The sequence below is a fragment of the Triplophysa dalaica genome, chromosome 2 (assembly GCF_015846415.1).
Source record: "Triplophysa dalaica isolate WHDGS20190420 chromosome 2, ASM1584641v1, whole genome shotgun sequence".
Classification (NCBI taxonomy): domain Eukaryota; kingdom Metazoa; phylum Chordata; class Actinopteri; order Cypriniformes; family Nemacheilidae; genus Triplophysa; species Triplophysa dalaica.
The window spans coordinates 17,790,318-17,812,393 of NC_079543.1; the positions used below are offsets into that span (position 1 = coordinate 17,790,318).

At 37.8% G+C, this 22,076-nt stretch overlaps 1 protein-coding gene and 2 long non-coding RNA genes across 3 annotated transcripts; 2 read left to right on the plus strand and 1 right to left on the minus strand.

Moving 5' to 3' along the window:
* Nucleotides 1–1,704: 1,704 nt before the first annotated feature.
* On the plus strand, nt 1,705–10,704 carry LOC130434603 (uncharacterized). Its single transcript, XR_008908695.1, has 3 exons — nt 1,705–1,760; nt 10,510–10,569; nt 10,660–10,704. It is a non-coding gene; the product is annotated as an uncharacterized LOC130434603 (long non-coding RNA).
* A 743-nt stretch (nt 10,705–11,447) lies between these two features.
* Nucleotides 11,448–14,990, plus strand: LOC130407181 (uncharacterized). Its single transcript, XM_056729903.1, has 7 exons — nt 11,448–11,489; nt 12,246–12,374; nt 14,109–14,169; nt 14,283–14,373; nt 14,458–14,663; nt 14,750–14,843; nt 14,930–14,990. Exons 1-7 carry the CDS (start codon nt 11,448–11,450, stop codon nt 14,988–14,990), a joined length of 684 nt encoding a protein of 227 aa, XP_056585881.1.
* A 5,597-nt stretch (nt 14,991–20,587) lies between these two features.
* On the minus strand, nt 20,588–21,289 carry LOC130434606 (uncharacterized). The gene is made up of 3 exons (XR_008908697.1): nt 21,245–21,289; nt 21,054–21,124; nt 20,588–20,782 (listed from the first exon to the last, which is right to left on the minus strand). It is a non-coding gene; the product is annotated as an uncharacterized LOC130434606 (long non-coding RNA).
* Between the last annotated feature and the right edge of the window lie 787 nt (nt 21,290–22,076).

Below are 22,076 nucleotides of genomic sequence, written 5' to 3' on the forward strand. Positions count from 1 at the left end.
CCTCCTTCCTTCCATTTTATTGAGATGTGTTACAGTATTATTCTGGGGACAGACACAGTCTCTATGCATTTGGAAGCAGTAACATTTTTAACAATTGAGTGAGGGGAACACAGACTATGGTTAAAGTTTGTACTTACTATTCAAATGGTGTGTAGCGTCTTTGAGATGTTGTCAGAAAGAAGTTCCGCTCCAATGCTGCTGGAGTGCAGGCGAGAATGGGGAGTCTGCAGACCTGGATCATGCAGTTTACGCCTCAGGCAGTTTTACCCCTATGCAATTTTAGGACCCTGTTGTTCCTTATTTCTCCAGTAGGGGTTCCCTGTTCATTATGAACCACCAGTACAGACCTAACAGATAACTTTGTCGTCTATCGCAAGTTAGAGGTATGGTAAATAATCGTTTTTGTTACTAAGAAATGGTCCAACATGCATAGTTTTTTAACAATTAATTGATTTTGTTATTAATTAATTTAAACATCTTCACATATATATATATATATATATATATATATAGATATGTGTGTGTGTAATTTAAAATCAAAGACAATACAATAAATACTAATTGGTGACCAGGTCAATGTTGTGTCTGGATCAACCTTAGCTAACCACGTGTATGCCAACGCGATATCTCTTACTCATTTTCTTTATAATTTATTTTCATTTTGTCTCTGTGGTCAATGCGAGATGGCCTTTACTGGTAAGATATTCTTCTGACCCTGTTAACTTGCATTATATATTATACACTATACAAACCATTTCAGTTTAGCTGCACACGTAGGCTACTCAAGTTTTTTATTAAAATATCTATAATTGAGCACCAACAACCACAAACATGTTCAAACTCAAATTGAAAACGTAAGTCCCATATGGATCTTGATTTGAGTTGTTTAAGAGATGATCCAATTATCTATTGTACATACTATATACCTCTTTGATATTTTCCATTAAATATTTTAACTTAATGATCTCGATTAAAATGTATGTGCACCTTCTGTGGGTTTTATCACGTTTGTGATTGTTAGTGCTCAATAAATCGTGTTTTAATCTTGTTTTATTAAAGTTTTGTTGGCTGGCTAATTAGGCCTTTTATGTTGTGATATTATTAATCTCATTTGTAATAATACTTGGACAAAATAAAAAAAATATTAAATGATCATGCAGTTGTACGGTCTTGTTAAAAATATTTAGAAAAATAAATCTCTCTGAACATGTCTTAATTATACAGCAGGGCGAAAAAACTGCATCCTCCCCCTACTGGCGAAATAAGGAACAGCAGGGACGTAAAACTGGATGCTCCAGGTCTGCAGACACCCCATATAGGGAGTGGGGTCGGTCTGCGGAGTGCAAGAGAGAGGCGTAAATGGGAATGGGCGGAACCTGTAATTGTCCAAATCACACGGAACAACACGAGATATCAAAAGCGTCACATTGTCGGCAAATAATAACTGAATGCATTGTGTGTTTCTTAAATGAAGATTTGTTAAATTATGCTGAAATATTCAGAACTCTAACATCTTAAGAAATTGTGTATAACAAACGTAACCTTATCATTTATCTGTTTATTAAATTGAATTTGTGTCACATATTAACTGTGACATGATGTAGTAATGTTGTGTTGTATGGTGGAGGTGGCCAGCAGAGTGCGTATTTTACTAACAAGTCATTCTGTTCTCCTGTGCAACCTTGAAAAGTGTTCCCGGTGGAAGTCGGGTGTTGGACGTCACAGATGGTCCTATGTTCCACATGTAAATTAACCCAGAGGTAATATTTCCTTCCGGTCTCGTAATGGTTGTGTCACAAAGGATGTCACGCATACATCTGGAGAAGATAAGCAATTAAAAACTGCTACCGGTGCAGAGCGAGTAGTAACACGAGGGCAGAGTCTACTTGCGCTACACAAAATTAACAAATAGGCCAAATGATGCATCGCTGAATTAATTAAACTAAACAGTTAATAATATATTATAAATGATTAATAAAAAAATGCTTAAATGTAAAAACAAGTTGCTGATTTTCTTTGTTAATAATTAGTGTCCGAAGAAAACAGTCGTGACTTTAGTTTCGCGTTTGTATCAGTGCACACACTTCAAGTTTCAAGTTCAAGTTCAAGTTTATTTATATAGCGCTTTTCACAATGTGTATTGTTTCAAAGCAGCTTTACAGGGGCAAACAGGAAAAACAGAAAAGTTAAAACACAGCACAGTGCATGGTATTTATACAACGAGTAAGTTCATTCTAATAAATAACATCTAATTTCTAAATAAATAAATGAATGAATGCAGTCTCCCGGTGAGCAGGCCAACACTGCCCTGCTGTGGCGAGGAACCCAAACTCCAATGATTGATTAATGGAGAAAAAAACCTCGGGAGAAACCAGGCTCAACCGGGAGGGCCAGATCCCCTCTGACGTGTCATAGCTGCACTCAGACTGGTGACATGTGATTTTAGTTTAGCATTTAATACCAAATATTGTAACTTCAGCATTAATAAGACAAATAGTCCGTCTTTGCTCTTGGTTGGGGATGTAGTGGTCTGAGCTGGGATGGTCCGATGGTCATATTTCTCTTGGCAGCTGGTGGAATTGCCTTAGATGGAGCTGGGATGGTCAGTCAGTCTGCAGCTGTATCTGGTGTAATCTCAAATTGGGGATGGGCATCTGTCGGTCGTCTGGACATGGTGGAACTTCTTCCTACCTCGGGATGGGCATCTGTCGGTCGTCTGGACATGGTGGAACTTCTTCCTACCTCGGGATGGGCATCCCGAGGCAGAGGCGGAAAGAGAATAAAGAGAATAATTAGCGTAGCTGCTGTTCATTAACTATGCATTAAGTGAAAGCTTGGCTGAAAAGATGTGTCTTTAATCTAGATTTAAATTGGGAGAGTGTGTCTGACCCTCGAATAGTATCAGGAAGGCTATTCCAGAGTTTAGGTGCTACGTATGAGAAAGCTCGTCCACCTTTGGTGGATTTTGTTATTCTAGGTATTGTCAAAAGTCCTAAGTTTTGAGATCTCAGCGAGCGTGATGGGTTGTAACGTGATAAAAGCTCGGTTAAGTAAGTAGGTGCTAAAGCGTTCAGGGCTTTGTAAGTAATTAAAATAATTTTAAAATCAATGCGATACTTAATGGGTAGCCAGTGAAGCGATGATAAAACTGGGGTTATGTGATCGTATTTTCTTGACCTAGTAAGAACTCTGGCAGCTGCATTCTGAACTAACTGTAGTTTGTTTATCGATGATAAAGGACAACCACTAAGTAGAGCATTACAATAGTCAAGCCGTGAGGTCACAAATGCATGAATAAGCTTTTCTGCGTCTGCAACACATAAACTATTTCGTAATTTGGCAACATTTCTAAGGTGGAAGAAGGCTGTTTTTGTGATATTTGAGATGTGATTTTTAAATGACAGGTTGCCGTCTAATATAACGCCTAGGTCTTTAACTGTATTTGTTGGAGTAACAGTGCAGCTTTCAATTTGCAGGCTGTAATCGGAGATATTCGGTTTACTTAATTTTGGTGCTATAAGTAATATTTCTGTTTTGCTAGAGTTTAAAAGGAGGAAATTACTAGTCATCCAATGTTTTATGTCCTCGATGCACTCTGCCAGTTTGGATAGCTTAAAGGAATCATCTGGTCTTGATGAGATATATAGCTGAGTATCATCTGCATAACAGTGGAAGCTAATTCCATGTTTTCTAATAATGTTGCCGAGGGGCAGCATGTATATGGAGAAAAGCAAGGGTCCTAAAACCGATCCCTGAGGTAATCCATAATTGACTTGCGTAAGATTTGACGATTTCCCATTTAAATGGACGTATTGATATCGGTCTGTTAAGTAAGATCTGAACCATTGCAGTGCCTGTCCCTGAATACCGATATAATGGTGTAAACGATCTAGTAGTATTTTATTGTCTACAGTATCGAAAGCAGCACTAAGGTCAAGCAGGACTAAGAGTGAGATGTTTCCTTTATCTGAAGCAATAAGAAGGTCATTTGTAATTCTAACGAGCGCAGTTTCAGTGCTGTGATGCGGTCTAAAGCCAGACTGAAACTTTTCGTGCATGTCATTATTTTGTAGGAAGGTACACAGTTGAGTTGACACTACTTTTTCTAGTATTTTAGACAAGTACGGGAGATTTGAAATCGGTCTATAGCTTCCAAGTTCATTTGGGTCTAAATTTGGTTTTTTGATAAGAGGCTTAATTACAGCCAGTTTAAAGGGTCCTGGGACATGTCCTAGATTAATAGACGAGTTGATTATGTTACAAATGGGCTCAATTACAGCAGGTAGTAACTCTTTTAATAAAGTAGTCGGAATGGGGTCTAATAAGCATGTCGTCGGTTTGGATGTTGCAATAATTTTAATTAAATCTTCCTGATTTATAGGAGAAAAACACTCTAGCTTTTCTTTTTGGGTGACGGTTGAAACTAATTCTTCCGACAAACTTGGAGGTTTGGTTTTAGCTATGTTGTCTCGTATTATTTCGACTTTCTCTGTAAAAAAATTCATGAATTCATTGCTACCAAGGTGCGGCGGAATACCCAGGTCAGGTGGAGTCTGTTTGTTTGTTAATTTAGCAATTGTACTAAATAAAAACCTTGGATTGTTTTTGTTATTTTCTATGAGGTTACGGAAGTGCTCGGCTTTTGCTGCTTTTAGTGCCTTTTTGTAACAGCTTGCACTCTCTTTCCATGCAATTTTAAAGACCTCTAATTGGGTTTGTTTCCATTTTCGCTCCAGTTTACGCGTTTCTCTTTTTAGGGCGCGAGTGGTGTTATCATACCATGGTGCTATGTTCTTTTCATTTATCCTTTTTGACTTCATAGGTGCGACCGCTTCTAATGTATTAGAGAAAATAGTGCCCATGTTGCTGGTCATGTCATCGAGCAATTTTATATTCGTTGGAAAGGTTATTAGAGAAGTCAGATCTGGCAAGTTCTTTACGAAACTATCTTTAGTAGTTGAGGTGATTGTTCTACCTTGTCGATAACGAGATATACAACTGATTTCTGCAGTGCGCAGTGTACATATTATAAGATGGTGATCGGAAACATCGTCGCTTTGAGGTATAATATCGATATTGGTTAGATCGGCTCCGTGAGATATAATCAAGTCTAGGGTATGATTAAGGCGATGAGTAGGTCTATTGATGTATTGTGTTACACCACAAGAGTCTAGTAGTTCTTTAAACGCCATAGCTAATGGATCGTTAGCACTGTCTACGTGGATATTAAAATCTCCAACAATCAGTACTTTATCGACGTTAACCAATAGATCCGATAAGAAGTCTGCGAACTCTATCAGAAAATTAGTGTAAGGCCCAGGGGGTCTATACACAGTAACCAATGTAAGAGAGACCAATGATTTTTTACTTTTGTTTGGAACTGTTATGTTCAACGCAAGCATTTCAAATGATTTAAATGTATGCATTGTTCTCCGAGTAACGGTAAGAAAGTCTCTAAAGATTGTTGCGACACCACCACCTCGACCAACCGGACGTGGCTCATGAATATAACCGTAGCTTGGAGGAGTAGACTCATTTAGACCAAAATAATCATTTGGCTTAAGCCAGGTTTCAGTGAGGCAAAGTATATCAAAACTGTTGTCTGTGATCATTTCATTTACAATAACTGCTTTTGGATTTAGTGATCTAATATTAAGTAGCCCAAACTTTAGGCGTTGGTTTTGCTCATTAAATATATTGTCTTTTGGTTTAATCATGATAAGATTTTTTCTCTGACTTTTAAATAAATTATTATTTGGTTGTATTATTCGGGGGACAGACACAGTCTCTATGCATTTGAAAGCAGTAACATTCTTAACAGTTGGGTGAGAAGAACACAGACTGTAGTTAAAATTTGTACTTACTAGTCAAATGGTGCGTAGCGTCTTTGAGATGTTGTCAGACAGAATTTCCGCTCCAATGCTGCTGGGGTGCAGGCCGTCGGGGCGGAAAAGCCTAGGTCGCTCCCAGAACAGATCAAAATTATTTACAAAGAGCAGCTTCTGTTCAATACACCATGACATTAACCAATTATTAAGCATAAATAGTCTACTGAACTTTTCGTTCCCTCGTCGGTAAGTTGGAAGCGGCCCTGATACGATGATCCTCGCCGTGGGCGATGCGTTGCGAACAGTATCGACCAGACTCCTGAAGTCCCTCTTCAGGATCTCCGACTGCCGCATTCTCACATCATTCACCCCCGCGTGCAGAACTACGGCTCCTACTCTTGCATCCTCCTTCAGAATCGCAGTTACCTGCGCAGACACATCGAGAACACGGGCGCCAGGAAAACAGTGAGTGCGCACCTTACCTTCATTGAAGGAGGCGCGTACGTTCCGGACGATTGAGTCTCCGATGACCACAGCGTTGGATTTCGTCTCGCAGAGGGCGGCAAAGCGATTTCTCGTAGAAATCTCGAAGACCGGTCGCGGCGGTGGGGGAGAGGTCATCGCTCCGGTCCTGGATTTCGCCTTCCGCCGTGTGTGGGCAGGTGCAGGAGTGAAGTTCATTTCGGCTCGTCGTGATCTTGAAGCCTGGGCTCTGTGCATAGAAACACACGGAGTAGAAGTGATAGGAGTATTACAATCACGTCGAACACTTACCGCAGCTTTGCGAGCGTCAGCCCGGGATGTTTCCATCGCCGTTTTACGTTCTCGCAGACGTGTTTGCCTCTCGAGTAGATCGTGGATCTGCTTCTCCAATACTTCCAGTTCTGACTGAAGTGCGAAGAAAGATTCATCATCTGCACTCAGAGGTAACGTTAAACACATATCTGAATCATTAGCCATTAGTGGTGTCATAATGAGAACAGTGAGTTAAGCAGTAAAGGCAATATTCAGAAACTAAAGGCTGGGAATGCTAACAGCCTGAGTGCTAATAGCGAATGATCGTATAAAACAAATCTATCTGTGCGTTATATGACGATATTTGGTATGGGATACACTTAAGGATAGGTTTAACCCTCTGTGAGTTATCAATTTACAATATAAATATTAAGAAATAACAGGAATAAACGATATATTTAGAAAAAGTTTGACGGAGCTCTGTCTCAAACCACGCTCTCTCAGCGAACAGGAAGTGATGAGGTGCTTGCTCTGGTGTCAAAAATATCGACTTTTCCCGTCACAAACCAGTACATACTATTAAGGCATAAAATAAGAAGGTGATCTTGCTGACATCTCGTTTTTGATATCTTGCGTTGTTCCATGTGATTTGGACAATTACAGGTTCCGCCCATTACAAGTTCCGCCCACTCCCAGTTACGCCTCTCTCTTGCACTCTTGCAGACGGACACTATTGCATATAGGTGCAGGCCGGCGGGGTGGAAAAGCCTTGGTCACTCCCAAAACAGATCAAAATTATTTACAAAGAGCAGATTCTGTTCAAAACACCATGATATAAACCATTTATTAACTCAACTCAACTTTATTTATATAGCGCTTTTTACAGAGTGTGTCTGCTTCCCGGACCGTGCAGGGAAGAATATTCCAAAGTTTAGGCGCTAGATAAGAAAAGGATCTACCACCTGCACTTGATTTTGAAATTCTAGGTATTACCAACTGACAGGACGCCTGAGAGCGTAATGTTCGTGGAGGTCTGTAATACAATAGAAGTTCATTCAAATACTGCGGCGCTAGACCATGTAGGGCTTTATAGGTAATAAGCAAGATCTTAAAGTTAATGCGATGCTTTATAGGTAACCAGTGCAAGGTTGACAGAACCGGGGTTATATGCTCATACTTTTTTGTACGTGTAAGAACTCAAGCTGCCGCGTTTTGAACCAGTTGCAGTTTTTGTAATAGGCCCGCAGGGCAACCACCTAGAAGTACATTACAGTAATCTAGTCTTGATGTCAACAATGCATGAATTAATTTCTCTGCATCTGACAGTGACAGCATATGACGTAATTTGGATATATTCTTAAAATGGAAAAATGCAATTGTACAGGTGTTGGCGACATGGCTTTCAAATGACAGAGTACTGTCGAATACAACGCCAAGATTCTTAGCTGATGACGAGGATCTTATGGGGCATCCATCAATCGTAAATCAGTCTTCTTGGTTGTTACGCATAGCAGTTCTTGGTCCAGTAAGTAACACTTCTGTTTTGTCCGAGTTTAGTAGTAAAAAATTGTTACTCATCCACATTTTTAAGTCAACTATGCAATCCTTTATTCGATGGAACTGCTGGGTTTCATGAGGCTTCGAGGAAATATAAAGTTGAGTATCATCAGCATAACAGTGAAAGCTAATTCCGTGTCGCTTTATTATATCTCCTAGAGGTAGCATGTATAATGCGAAGAGCAGAGGCCCCAAGACTGAGCCCTGTGGTACACCGTACTGGACTTGTGATTTGCGGGACACCTCATTGTTTATTGCTACAAATTGAAAACGGTCGGATAAATAAGACCATTTCAATGCAATTCCGTTAATGCCGACGTAATTTTCGAGTCTATGTAGAAGTATGCTGTGGTCAATGGTGTCAAATGCAGCACTGAGGTCTAGCAGCACCAATAATGAAATACAGCCACGGTCAGACGCTAAAAGCAGATCATTTGTAACTCTGATCAAAGCAGTCTCTGTACTGTGACATGCTCGAAATCCAGACTGGAATTCATCATTAATGTCATTCCTTTGTAGGAAGGAGCATAATTGAGTTGAAACTACTTTTTCCAGAACTTTAGATATAAAAGGTAAATTCGATATAGGCCTGTAATTCCCTAGCTCTTTAGGGTCGAGTTTTTTTTTTTTAAAAGAGGCCTTATGACAGCCACCTTAAATGCTTTAGGCACATGTCCTAATGTCAGAGATGAGTTAATAATACATAGAAGAGGATCTATAATTTCTGGGAGCATTTCTTTCAGTAGTTTTGTAGGTATAGGGTCTAGCATGCATGTTGTTGATTTAGATGATCTAATGATTTTAGACAGTTCATCGTGATCTACTGTAGAAAATAATTGCAATATCTCCTTAGGGGTGCTGTTGTTAGTTTGTTCAGCCGATTTCACTACAGGTTGCATTGTTATAATTTTTTCTCTTATATCTTGGATTTTACTCGTTAAGTAGTTCATAAATCCATCACTGTTATGCTGATAATCAGAATCTGACGTCGATGACGACCAATTTTTTTTTATTAATTTAGCCACGGTGTTAAATAAAAACCTAGGGTTGTGATGGTTTTCCTCTATTAGTGTTGAAAAGTAGGTGGATCTAGACATTTTTATGGCATTCCTGTAATTTCGAGTACTATCCTTCCATGCTATACGAAATACCTCTAAATTAGTTTTCTTAAAGTTGTGCTCCATTTTCCGGGACGCTTTTTTAGAGTCTGAGTGTGTTCATTATACCACGGTGTTGGGCTGCTATTTTTAATTTATTTTTCAATAGTAGTGTCAAAATCGTCAACGTTTTTACTCATGCTAGATATTTTAGACAATTCAGGCAGATTATCGAGAAACGCATCTTTGGTAGTTGAAGTAATCATTCTACCATATTTGTAACAAGGAGTTTGATTTGCAGCCGTAGGCCATTGAAGCAAACATAATATCAGATAATGATCCGAAATATCTTCACTCTGCTGAACGATTTTAACATCGTCCACATTTATACCATAAGAAAGTATTAAATCTAAAGTATGATTACGATGTTGACTAACGCCCATGGAGTTAAGAGTGTCTTTGAAAGCCAGTCCCAAGGCATCTGTATCATTGTCTACATGGATATTAAAGTCACCGACGACAAGGACTCTATCTGCGGCCAGTACTAGTTCTGATAAGAACCCACCCTGGAGGCCTATATACAATAGCTAGAATAAACTTAAAAAATGTTTTGTCCTTAGTATTAGGTGTCGATACGTGAAGTACCATGACTTCAAAAGACTTCTGAGAGGTGATAAAATAATTATTGTAAAGTGCAGCGACACCTCCCCCTCTACCTTTTAGACGAGGCTCGTGTTTATAGTAATTATCTTGGGGAACGGATTCATTTAGAGTAATATAATCATCTGGCTTTAGCCATGTTTCTATCAAACAAAGCATGTCTATTTTATGATCGGTTATCAAATCGTTAACAAAAAGTGCTTTTTTGAGAGAGATCTAATATTAAGCAATCTAAGTCGTAACAGTTGATTATCTGTATTTTGTTCATGTTTGATTTGTTTAATGTTTATTAAATTACTTTCAAGAGGTTTACGCAATATCTTATGTTTGCTTATCCGGGGGACAGACACAGTCTCTATTTTATGTTGTTTGTGAGAAGGGATTATTACATGTTGTATAGTTTGTGTATTCTGTAACGTGAGACGGCAAGCAGACAGTTGGTTAAGCCATTCTGTCTCCTTCCTGACCTGGGCCCCAGGTAGTCAGGCTTTAGCATTATTAAGACTGTGTGCCAAATTTCTAGAGAGGAGGGAAACCCCATCCCAGGAGGGATGGAGACCATCTCGTTTCAACAGGTCAGGTCTGCCCTCAAAACTCTTCCAGTTATTTATAAAATCTATATTATTCTGCAGGCACCACTCAGACAACCAGCCATTTAGTGATGATAATCTGCTATAAATCTCATCACCACGGTAAGCAGTAAGGGGGCCAGAGAATATTACAGTGTCTGATATTAAGCGTAAATAGTTTACTGAACTTTTCATTCCCTCGTCGGTAAGTAGGAAGCGGCCCTGATACGATGATCCTCGCCATTGGCGATGCGTTGCGTACAATATCGACCAGACTCTTGAAGTCCCTCTTCAGGATCTCCAACTATCGCATCTTCACATCGTCCACCCCTGCGTGCAAAACTACGGCTCCCACTCAAGCATTGTCCTTTAGGATCGCAGTTACCTGCACAGAGACATCAAGAACACGGGCGCCAGGAAAACAGTAAGTGCGAATCTTACCTTGATTGAAGGAAGCGAGTGATGAGTTCCTATTGCAACCTTTTAAACCTTCTTAGATCAGATGTATGGGATCAGAATCCCGCCACAACTATTGTGGTCATGGTTTGAAAAATAACAAGCGCAAATAAAAAAATAAAAAACACGTGTAAAAAAATAGCGTGAAAAACTGAAAACAAACGGCATAAAAAATTGAATAACAAACAACGCTGTCACGGATCGAAAAGTAATAAGCGTGAATCAAAAATGTATATACGTTTAAAATTATACCGCAGAAAACTGAAACATGAATTCAACATTTTCCAAATCACAAACAAAATCAGGTTTCCCGCTCATATTTTGTTTTTGTGTGCTTACGTTATATTTTCCCCTTTGCTCTCGTTTCCACGTTCTGCGCTCGCAATTCCAAATGTTGCGGTTAAAGTTTCATGTAAATTAGGTCGGACTCAGGGCGGGGTTCAACGTCACCATTGGTTAACTACTTCTAGATTGACAGCTGCTCCTCTAGCCAATCGGTCGAAGGGTCACTCCAATTCGACTCGTGTCGTGGCAGGCGTGTGAAGATGGATAACCAGCGTCAGCAGGTAAATGCCGGACAATCTCAGGTAATTAATTACGTTTTAATGATTCATTAGTGGGTGACAGATACATTTCTTTTGTGTGTTATGTTATTTTCTGCAAGCTCTATGTAGTCCGTGTAGACCGATATCTAGCCCGTTAACACGTGTATGGTTCGTTTGGTTTAGTTAGGAATCTTTTATGTCATGGCAGTATTTCAATTGTTGGCTGTAATTAGGGTTTGAGCCCGTAGGGCTAGAAACCTATTGTATTTGTAGGTTTTATTATTATTATATCTCAAATTGCATGATTTTGCCATCTTTAACAGTGTAGCCTCGAGACCATAGCGTGACCAGCTATTCCATGAAGATCATTAAGGTTTTATGCATTGATCCTAACTCACTAAGACAATCAAGCAGTTCCAATAGCATTGAGAAGTCTAGCTGGTTACCGTTTATATTAGAAATAGAGGACATAACAGAACCAGATTAAGTATGCCAACTAAGCACTTGTAACGTTAGGCCTATAAACAGTGCATTCATAAAGTAGTCAGACTCATTTTGCCCACATTTAATGGTGCAGTCTTAAATTGAAACTGTTCACACACAAATTTAACCTCACCAATATATTCCCAGTACCTATTGTGATGAATGATAATAGTTTTGGCAAATGTAAAACCCTAAAAAATATCAGTAAACAAATTGACCATACAATTACATCATTATAAAGAGTGAAGCGTTCTGAATGCACAATATAAAGGTTTTCTCATTATACTAGATTTAACTCTTAATGTTAACTTTTAGCAGACCGAGTACCTGGAAGTGCTCAGTGCAGCACAGAGCCTTGTCTCTGTGCTAACACAGACTCTTAATCAGAGTCCTGTACCACCATGTGCACAAGTTCAAGTGCAAGGTCACGGGCAGCAGACAGCGGTACAAGAAAGACAGACAAATACCACCATTGATCAGGACATGGCCAGGTGCATGTTGCTGGCCATACAGTTCATGGATACCCAATCTAATAGTTCAAAGCTTTAATTTGCAGGCACCCTGTCATTTACATAGTCAAACCCCTACACTATTAAAGTTGACATTTTTATGTTAAACAAACTTAGTTTAAAAAGGAACACATTTAAATTACTATATACCTACTAGCATTAATTTTATGTTGGAAACAAATATAAATGATTGTTTTTTTCTTTTCCTCGTAGGGCCTTTCCCAGCATGTTCCGGAGACATGCTATCAGGGGGAAAAAAAGAATAAATATAGCATCCAGAACACATTCCAGGACTGCAAAAGCCTTTAAACCCTATGATTAAATGTATATCTTTTAGATAAAAATTCTGAGACTACCCCCTCAGCTGCACACAAACTCAAGCTTGTTCAAGCAGGGCTTGGCAAAAGGACCATCTCAATTGCAATGGACATGACGCATTCAGAGGTATGGTAGTGTATTTGTCTTTTTGAACAACTGAAAAAAATAAATGTATCGTACAATCATACGTACAGGTAATAGAAACAAATATTCAAAATTTTTGAGTTTCTCTGCATTTTACAATAGTTTTCCAGCACGTTGTACGAAGCATTCCCAAAAATGGAGTGTTTGAGTGGAGGATGGATGCTTAATAAGGCCAATATTGACTTTTTACATTTTCTTCATTACCACTTGAGTCAGTATGTTTTGGGTTATAAAAAAAATTGTCATCTTAATTTGATCTTTGATTATAGGGGGGTGCGGTACAAGACGGATAAACATTATTCCTCCAGACTCCGAAGGTTACACTGGATCCCAAATCAGATCTGCCTCTGCATCTGGAAAGACAATGCTTTATGTAGTTTCTTTACAAGAGGAACTGGACCTTAATCCTCTCCCTAATGATGCCAGAGAATTTACTAAAATGCCAAAGGCAACTTGCCAAATATGCAACAAAAGCATGCCCTTGCAAGTGCTGGCTCTCCACATTCAGGTTTGCAAGTCAAATGATTCAACATCTTCAAATGAAGAGGTAATTGATTAATGCGGTCTAATTATTTAATGAATTCATGATGGGTTTTCGTGCATGTTTTGACTGATTGTTTATTTTTATTAATTTAACATTCCATTTAGATTAAAAAAAATATTGATTACTGTGTGTAGTTACCTTCAATAGGATTTTTCTGTATGTTAATGTCATCAGGTAGCTAATTACATACTTATGATGACCTACTTTGTATGATACAGTTATTGGTAAATTTCTTTGTTTTTGGAGCAGACAGAAGTTAAGTTCGTCTCACAAAACAATTTGGATGAGATGAAACAAGAACACTTTCCATCTGAGGTAATGTGGCATTAAAATTCTACAGCCCGTATCAAGATTTTTTCTATTGTGCTTTTATATCATTTGTATGTATATTTGTATCACACATATATTTGTATGTAATGTAGTGTGAGATGGTGGTCTAGTGGGTTAAACCACTGAACTGGTAAATCAAAGGTTGCTGGTTCGATCCCAGCAGCCACCACCAGTGTGTCCTTGAGCAAGACACTTTACTCCATGTTGCTCCAAGGGGATTGTCCCTGTATTAAGTGCACTGTAAGTCGCTTTGGATAAAAGCGTCTGCCAAATGACTAAAAAAAATCATTAAAAAAAAATTTGTAGTCTGTTTTACCATGCCCAATATGTCAGCTGAAGTTTCCTGTGGACAGTCTAGAGCTACATGCCAGCCTGTGTGGAGAAGAAAATATATGTGAGTAACACAAACTTTGGGAAACATTGATCTTGGAAACCAATATTTTTTAAATCAACCCCAAGTGCTTTAATGCCACCTGCGCCACTGTAAAAATTGTCTCCACATTACAGTGAAGTCTCCTGATCACAGCTCTTTTATCCACAATGATGATTCTTCTATTGCTGACGAAACAGCCAATTCAAGCTGTCGACAAGTATTATGGTAAAATTTTCATTTAGCAGAGTCAAAAATCAATAAGTGTCATAGTGTATATAGTGTTCACCATCTCATTATCTCCTGCCACAGCCTTGAAGATATTCTGGAGCTGCTTGCTGGCCGAGTAAATGCAGAGAATCAGTTCCGCATTTGTGTTTCACTGGACAATCTCCTAGAGAGGGGGCTCAAGCAGTGGCAAAGACAGAAAAAAGGAAATCCAGCCAACCAGCTAAAGATAACCTTTATTGGTGAAGCTGAAGTTGACTCTGGTGCTTTACGAAAGGAGTTTCTTACAGGTAAGTTATTAAGTGGAAATGCTGTTAAAAAAAATCTTATTTATCTGTGTAATTCACACACTGCTTTTCCTCAATGTTATTCAAAGAAATGATCAGTGGCATTGAAAAACGTCTCTTCTTGGGTCAGAGAGCAAAGAGTCCACAGTACTCCAACAGTGACCTTGACAATGGTCTCTTCAGGTTTGTGATGTTCTAGCTAAATTTTTAAATCACATGTGTAATGCCAATGACTGAGTACTTTTTTAAACATCTCTTTTGAATAACAGGACTGCTGGAGAGCTCTTCGCTGTCAGCCTAGCTCAAGGTGGCGCAGCCCATGTTTTATGAGAGAGTGGTGCTCCTCCTACCTCACCACTAGGGAAGTTGATGTCACCAGAATTTGCAAGGATGATGTAGATGATGTTGAATACTCTCTATTGATCGCAAAGGTGACTTCACTCTGAATACTGCCTAATAGTTACCAGCAGAATATTGCATTGTTGGTTTGCAATTACCACAAAGTGATAACAAAGAGTTAATTTGGCATCCTGTTTTCACTTAATGTTTTTCTTTAGGTTGAAGAGGCAACTGATCTGACAGAATTCACAGATGAAATTATCAGCTGTGGATACACAGGAGCACTCATCATAGAACAAAAAAATGCCATAATTCGGTAAATATGGATAAAACTTGTTAACCTTAATGGCCTTATTACAACTTGAAACAAACTTATGCTGTAGTACTTGCTTTACAGCTGTTTTTATTGTTATTATTAAATTTGTTACTTTTATTTTTCTCCACAAGAGCAATTGTTCTTCATGCAGCATTTCAAGTAACACCAATGCTTGGAGACTTGCGTAAAGGGCTCCAGCTGTATGGATTTCTGGACATAGTTAAGGACCATCCAAGTCTTTGCAAGAGTCTGTTTGTTCCTGGGGAGGTTTGCACAGTAAGTTTAATGTTTGTAACAACATTGTTTTTTTAATTAAAAACACATTTGTTGTTCTACTGACAATTTGTTCTTTTTCCAGCCAGATGCTGACTATATTCTCAGCAATGTTGCTCCTGAAATGAGTGAGAGAGGAACTTCAAGGGCTTCGATTGAGAGCAAAATCATAAACTACTTTCAGGACTTCCTTCAAGAAATTGAATGTGGAGGTGGGCTTTGCATTGTATTGTACTTCATTATTAATCTTAATGGGATGGTTTTCTCAAAATTGAAAGATATGACTTTCTTCATTAAAAATGGGATACTGAACTGGGATAGAGAAAAAGAGACTTTTAGAAAATAAGAATTGTCCAGTGTTTTCAGTGTAACAGCAAAGTATTGCTTTAAAACCGGAGTCTCTCAGTCCTTTGTTGCGGTAATTTTTTTTCTTTACACAAAATTATAGAGTGTGCGGAGGATGTAGCAGAAGAGGAAACTGATCCATCATCCTACCTCACTTTCCCTAAAATCATGCAGTGGATCACAGGCCAGGGGCATAAGCCACTACTGCTTTCAGAAAAGATGGCTTTTCAGATAGTTTTTAAATTTGATCATGACTGTAAAGTCAGAATGCCACAGCACACCATATGCTACCCAATAGTAAGCGCTTGCACTTATACTATAACTTTTCCAGTAGCACACATGACAACATATGAAGACTTTAAATGCATCATTGTACAAGCCATAAAATCAGGGGGAACATTTAGCAGGGTTTGAATATCTTTAAGTATTGAGTATTTGAGTTTATCTCTTACAGTTTAACACATTTCCTATCACAACCTGTTGGAGGTCTGCCGTACTTTTCTTTCTACATTAAGATACTTGTTGAATTTTCTATAGTGAAATGTTTTAAATGTTAGAGTGCAGTTTCTGTAGTTTATATCTGATTTAAGATATGTAACTTGCATTTGCTGTTCAAATCATGCAGCGCTGTTGTAGAGCTCAATTTGACTTATTTTATATCTGTTTTAAGGTGCAGATGTTGCATTTAGTTTATAAGTTACGTGTTTTCCAAGAGAACCTTGATGTAGAGGTTTGACATTGTAAATTACAATAGTAAAAAACCTTTAAATGTCATTGCTTTTGTTTTATTTTCATGCCAAATGTGTTTTAAGCTAACAATAAATAATTAAATAGTTTAATCTCTGTGTGGTTAACCCTGATCAACTTTACGTCTGATGTTTTGGGCTCCACATATTGTTATTCTAGAAGCTGCTGCACAAAATTTAACACTGATAAGCAAATATCTTGGCTGAAGTCTGTAGACTGTGAAACCGGATTAATGGTTATCCTGAGTCGAGCCATTTCATACTCTGAGAGCAGACACTCCACCTGAGGGACCACTACTCCAGTGTTTTGCTCCTCCAGTGGGTAAGTGCCATCTTGCACGAAAATGTTGAGGTCTTGGATTACAAAGAAAAGAAAAAATACTAATAAGTGAACAGTAAAGACAAAATATATATTGTGCTTTTTTTTATTCATTACAATCATACCTAGTAGTAAAATCATATACTGTGTGTCAAAAGTTTGATTGATTTATGACCTTCCTGTCAAATTTGACACCGGTCACTCAAAACTGAGTGTTTTATGGCATGACAGCCCTGATGACATATATTTTATGGTTGTTTTTGGGGGTATCCTCTGACCCCAACCCTTCCTTTAGTGGGTCTAGCTAGCTCACCCCCCTTCACTACTTTCTTATCAAAAAAGGCTTGTTTTCATCCTGTTTAGCTTTTACTGCAGGATATTAGTGAATGACATTTGTAAACTAGTGAGATAAACTAAATGTAGTATAAGTGTTTTTCCTCTAAGAGTGTTGTTTCCTTGCTTTGTGGTTTTTATCATGCAAATGAGTGAGTTAGTGCTTGTTGTTTGAAATCTTCTGAATGTTTGTGTGTCTCCCCACTTTCCCCCTAAATAAGTCATTTAATCAGTAAATCAAAGTAAGTGAGTTTTTTATGATCTGGTAGTCTTGTTTGATAGTTTACATTTTATAGCTGTGTTAATGTGTATTTGTCCTCATCCTGTTGTCCAGACATCCTGATGGTCAGGCAACATTTGATCTCTCATTAAACGCGTGAAAACCTGGCAGGGGGTGTGTTAGAGTGGCGTCCTAACGTTTAAATGCACTGTTTCACCTAAGATTGACTGGTACCAATAGTTTAAGATTTTATATGATAATGATTAAAAGCGATCTGGTTCCTATTATCATCAATAAGGCATAAATTACATATGCTTCAAGGATATGTCTCTGTACTGTTTCTTCTAATGTGTGTTATAAATATTTTACAGAATAAGAAAAATGTCAACAATAGTCAGTTACGTTTTAGCAGGCGTTTAGTATCGTTCGGCATGGATGTGTGTTTCATATTAAACAGGATGTTCTCTAACGAAATTTGTAACGTAGAGTTAAGGCAATAATCCAATTTAAAAAAAAAGGTTTTCTGAGTCGTGTCATGGATTACCGAATGACTGGTGAGACGCCAATGTGTCTATGTGAACCAAACTGTTTAAAAGAGTATTCTTTGAAATGTCCGTCACCTGTACGTTGATTAAAATTAAGTACCACCTTATGCCTGAGAGGATGTCAAGGGTCTACGATGATCCAATATGATAAAGAGTTTTGGGGTTTTGTTAGAGACAGTGTGAATGGTCTTTTATGTTTATAACAGGTAGTCTAGTGTTAGTGTGTGTGTGTGTGTGTTTGGATATGTTAATGGGGTCACCCCCTAACTTTTTTACACCGTGCTCTGTAAGTCTTTATAGGGGTTGAAAAAAGTTAGTTCATTCGTTACGGAATCCTGTGTATCAAGACGGTCGGACAGAGTTGAGGTAAACAGACATTCAGCTCTTTGTTGTTTTGAAAAAACTACCCAATCTTCTAAAATGGCAAGATTCATTAATGGTATGTATTTTTCGATTTCGATTTTGAAAACATTTAAAAACAATAAGTGTATGTAGTCACGGTATTGGTGCCTTTGTTTAAAACAGGTTGTGTGTAATGAAATAGGTGCTTTGAACGACCCCGATATTCCTGGCTTATAGAAGAAATGAACAAACTAAATGGACCAAGCGGTATGTAAATATGGACATATTACATTTATAAGGGTCATAGCATTAATTAAAATATATAATGAATAAGTGCTTTTAATTGTATCTACAGGTTCGCCCCCCTGTTGTAACAACACAACACAGCAAAACCTCCGGATGTTTAAGATGAGCCGTTGGTACGTAGGCCTGTATGTGTGTTTGAGATAGTAGTGATTATTGAAAATCATGTAATACAATGTTTTACTGCCTGCTGGCATGACACCCTGATGTTCTCACATCACAGTTTGAAACCTGACGGTTGTCTTTTTAAATTTGTGATAGATAATGGTTATGTGTTGTTTCATCTAAGAGTTAGTTGATTCCAGGTTTAAAATTTTTATCTGATAAATAATTAACGTTTTTGGGTCGATTTTTTAAAATTGTGTCATAAATATATTTATTTGATTCAATGACATGCCCTACCATGTTCATTCTGGTCATGGAGGAATGGGGGATTGTCTTTTGTTAGTACCTCCAAGGGGTGTCTTTCTGATAAATGTTATAGTCTTAAGACCACGACCCCCCCCCCCCGAAAAAAAGGAACTTTTAAATCCAGGAATAAAAAAAAATCTAGTCAATATCTTCATCTACAATTGTCATAAACAGGTCTACACTGTTTTATTTAATAAATGTTGCGTTTCAGATGATATCTTATGATCTTCAAGAAGGATGGTGCTACCCCTTATAGCTCTAACCATGGGTTAAAATACAATTGTTTAGCACTCCTTTCAAAATGAAAGATCTATTAGTGTATTCTTTAAAAAATGTAGAATAGTCCTATAACTACTTGGCATCATGTTGAGAGTCACAACAGTGGGGTTTTAAATGTAGCATCTGTTAATGGAGTTGTAGGTAAGGATGTGTTTATGGTAATAGGTCAAAGAATTTTTTGGGAGACAAACATCCCTACATACACTTTTCACAGCTTAAGTCATGAGACTGCCTCAGTCTGAGACTATAGTAGTTTCTTTTTCATTTCATCCCTCTTCATCGCCATTATTTCAGGTTGTACATAGCAAAGAAGTCTTAACAGATAGTGTTTCCATTTCACATTGTTTTAAGGGCCTATATTTGTAAGTGTTAAGTAAATGATAACATGTTTGTAACGGTTCTCTTAAGATCTAAATATCACAAACAAATTATAAGTTGACTCAACTGGGCATGTTTTGTATATTTGTCATCATTTTCTTATGTTGCATGCTTTTAACTACTCATGTAATTCCCTTTCTGACACAAACCATCTGAATGTATTAAAAATAATAATAAGAGAAGACCACAGCAAGTTTTTAAGTACCACTGTATTTTCCTGTATGTGTTAAATGCTTTGCCAGACAGATCTGACAGTGTGTGTGCTGGATTGTGCATTAAACATGACTGGTAAAATGTGGTTGCATTAAAGAATATCTTTTACGTGTAAAAAAATCTATATTTAAAAAAAGTTCTAACAAACTAAACTAAAATAAACTAAAAATGGCTTTTGCCTGCAGGAAAATAGGCAATTTATGAAGACAATGTGTCTTGTGAAACGCTGTATGGGTTTTTTTAAATGTTTTAAAACACATCGAGCTACAGAGATAGATTTAGTTCCAACCCACCCAGCAAAAAGTCGTCGAAAAGACGTCGAAAAGACGTCAGTGCCAGACGTCCAAACAACGTCGAAATGTGGTTGAAAAGTGAAAGGTGAAACGACGTCTTTTTCGCGTCGTGATAAGACGTCTTTTTCCGGTCTTTGAGAAGACGTCTTTTTCGGGTTGTTGAAAGACGTCTATAAATTTTTTTGTCTTTTTCCAGACTTGAATTTAACTTAATTTTAAGCATAAAATCATTTATATGTATTCAATATATATCTCAAAATAAGACAACTGACTAAAAGTACTACGAAACATTTATTGTCAGTTACATAACATACAAATGATCGAAACATTTGAATAACAAAATGTAATAAGAACACTTTAGTTTGCACGGTGCCCGGTATCGCCAGATCGCCCAGGAGCCGTGTCGTCTCCCATGGCTTTGACTATGATGTGATCGGTGGCTTTGCTGTTTCACATTTTGACTGCATCTGCAATGACAAAGAAAAACACATTTGTTCTCAGTTTGTTACTCAAAAGGAATAATTAATTTGTTGTAAAGATGGTTCAGTTCGCATATAGCCTAAATGAAATGCCTCGATTCACAGTTTAGGAATATAGATTTACGTCGCCTTCCGTACATTGGACCCGAAAAAGGTATTTTACATTATACGACAGTGGCCATTAACATTATACGGTTCAGATGTAAACAGCACATAAAAGACAGTAAACCATGTGTGAGCAGTTAATGCAGTAGCCTACTTTTAACGGAAAAGACGGTCCGTCAACTGTTGTGTGAAAGCGTGAAAGCAACTCCCCTCACTGTCTGTGTCCTTATTCGATGATTATTACTATGATTATTAATACTTTCTTCATAATATGTAATTTTCTTTTGTTGTAAGCTTATGCTTTAGGTTGAGTTTAAATAAAACGGCTAAGTAAAAAGCTTCTACCTCAGAAAAACGGCTGTAGTGTGGTCCACTCAGAAGTGAGTCGGGTGCACTGCGCGTGACGGTCACAGACCTTTATATTCCAGGTCTCGCGGGGTTGGCACGAGCAAGCACCCAAGAAGTACTATTTTAATATATTTTTTATATATGACATTTTTAATGTGTATCTATGGAAACATAACTTGCCTTATACTACCTTATGACAAAAAAAGTAGATAGATTAGAAAAAATTTGCAGTGCGTCTCCGTAAGCCTAGGCTAACTATAGTGGTGTGTGTGGCTCTTTGCTAAAAAGTACACTTTCAAAATATACTTAAATTGCTCTTTTCCGCACACTAAATGTATAGTTGTATTATAAAAATTAGCCTTTAGTATTTAAGCCTCCTCAGAGATAAACTCTTAAGTTGAAATCGTTGCTATAGTAACAGTTCCGCTCTATCTAGTCATAGTTGATGTAGCGGAGCTATCCTGCTCCGGGAGAAGTTATAGTTCACACTTACTGTTTATTGATTTATGTGCTTTTAAAATACTATTCATGTAGGCATATTTAAAATGTATTTAATTACCACCTGTAACTAAGTGCTAACTAAATAAAATTTGATCACATTTCATATTCGTGGTGTCTTAAAACAGGGCCGACCCAGCCTGTGTTTGTGCCCTAGACATTTTAGATTGGCTGAGTACACTTATGTTTTTAAGATTATCTTAAGTAGGCTAGTAATACATTTAATACAAATTGTATAATTACTAAAAAGTATAAAATTAGTGTACAAAAGGAGAGAACTATAAGTACATAATGTAAGTGTACTTTCTATCATCTGACTAGGCTAGATATA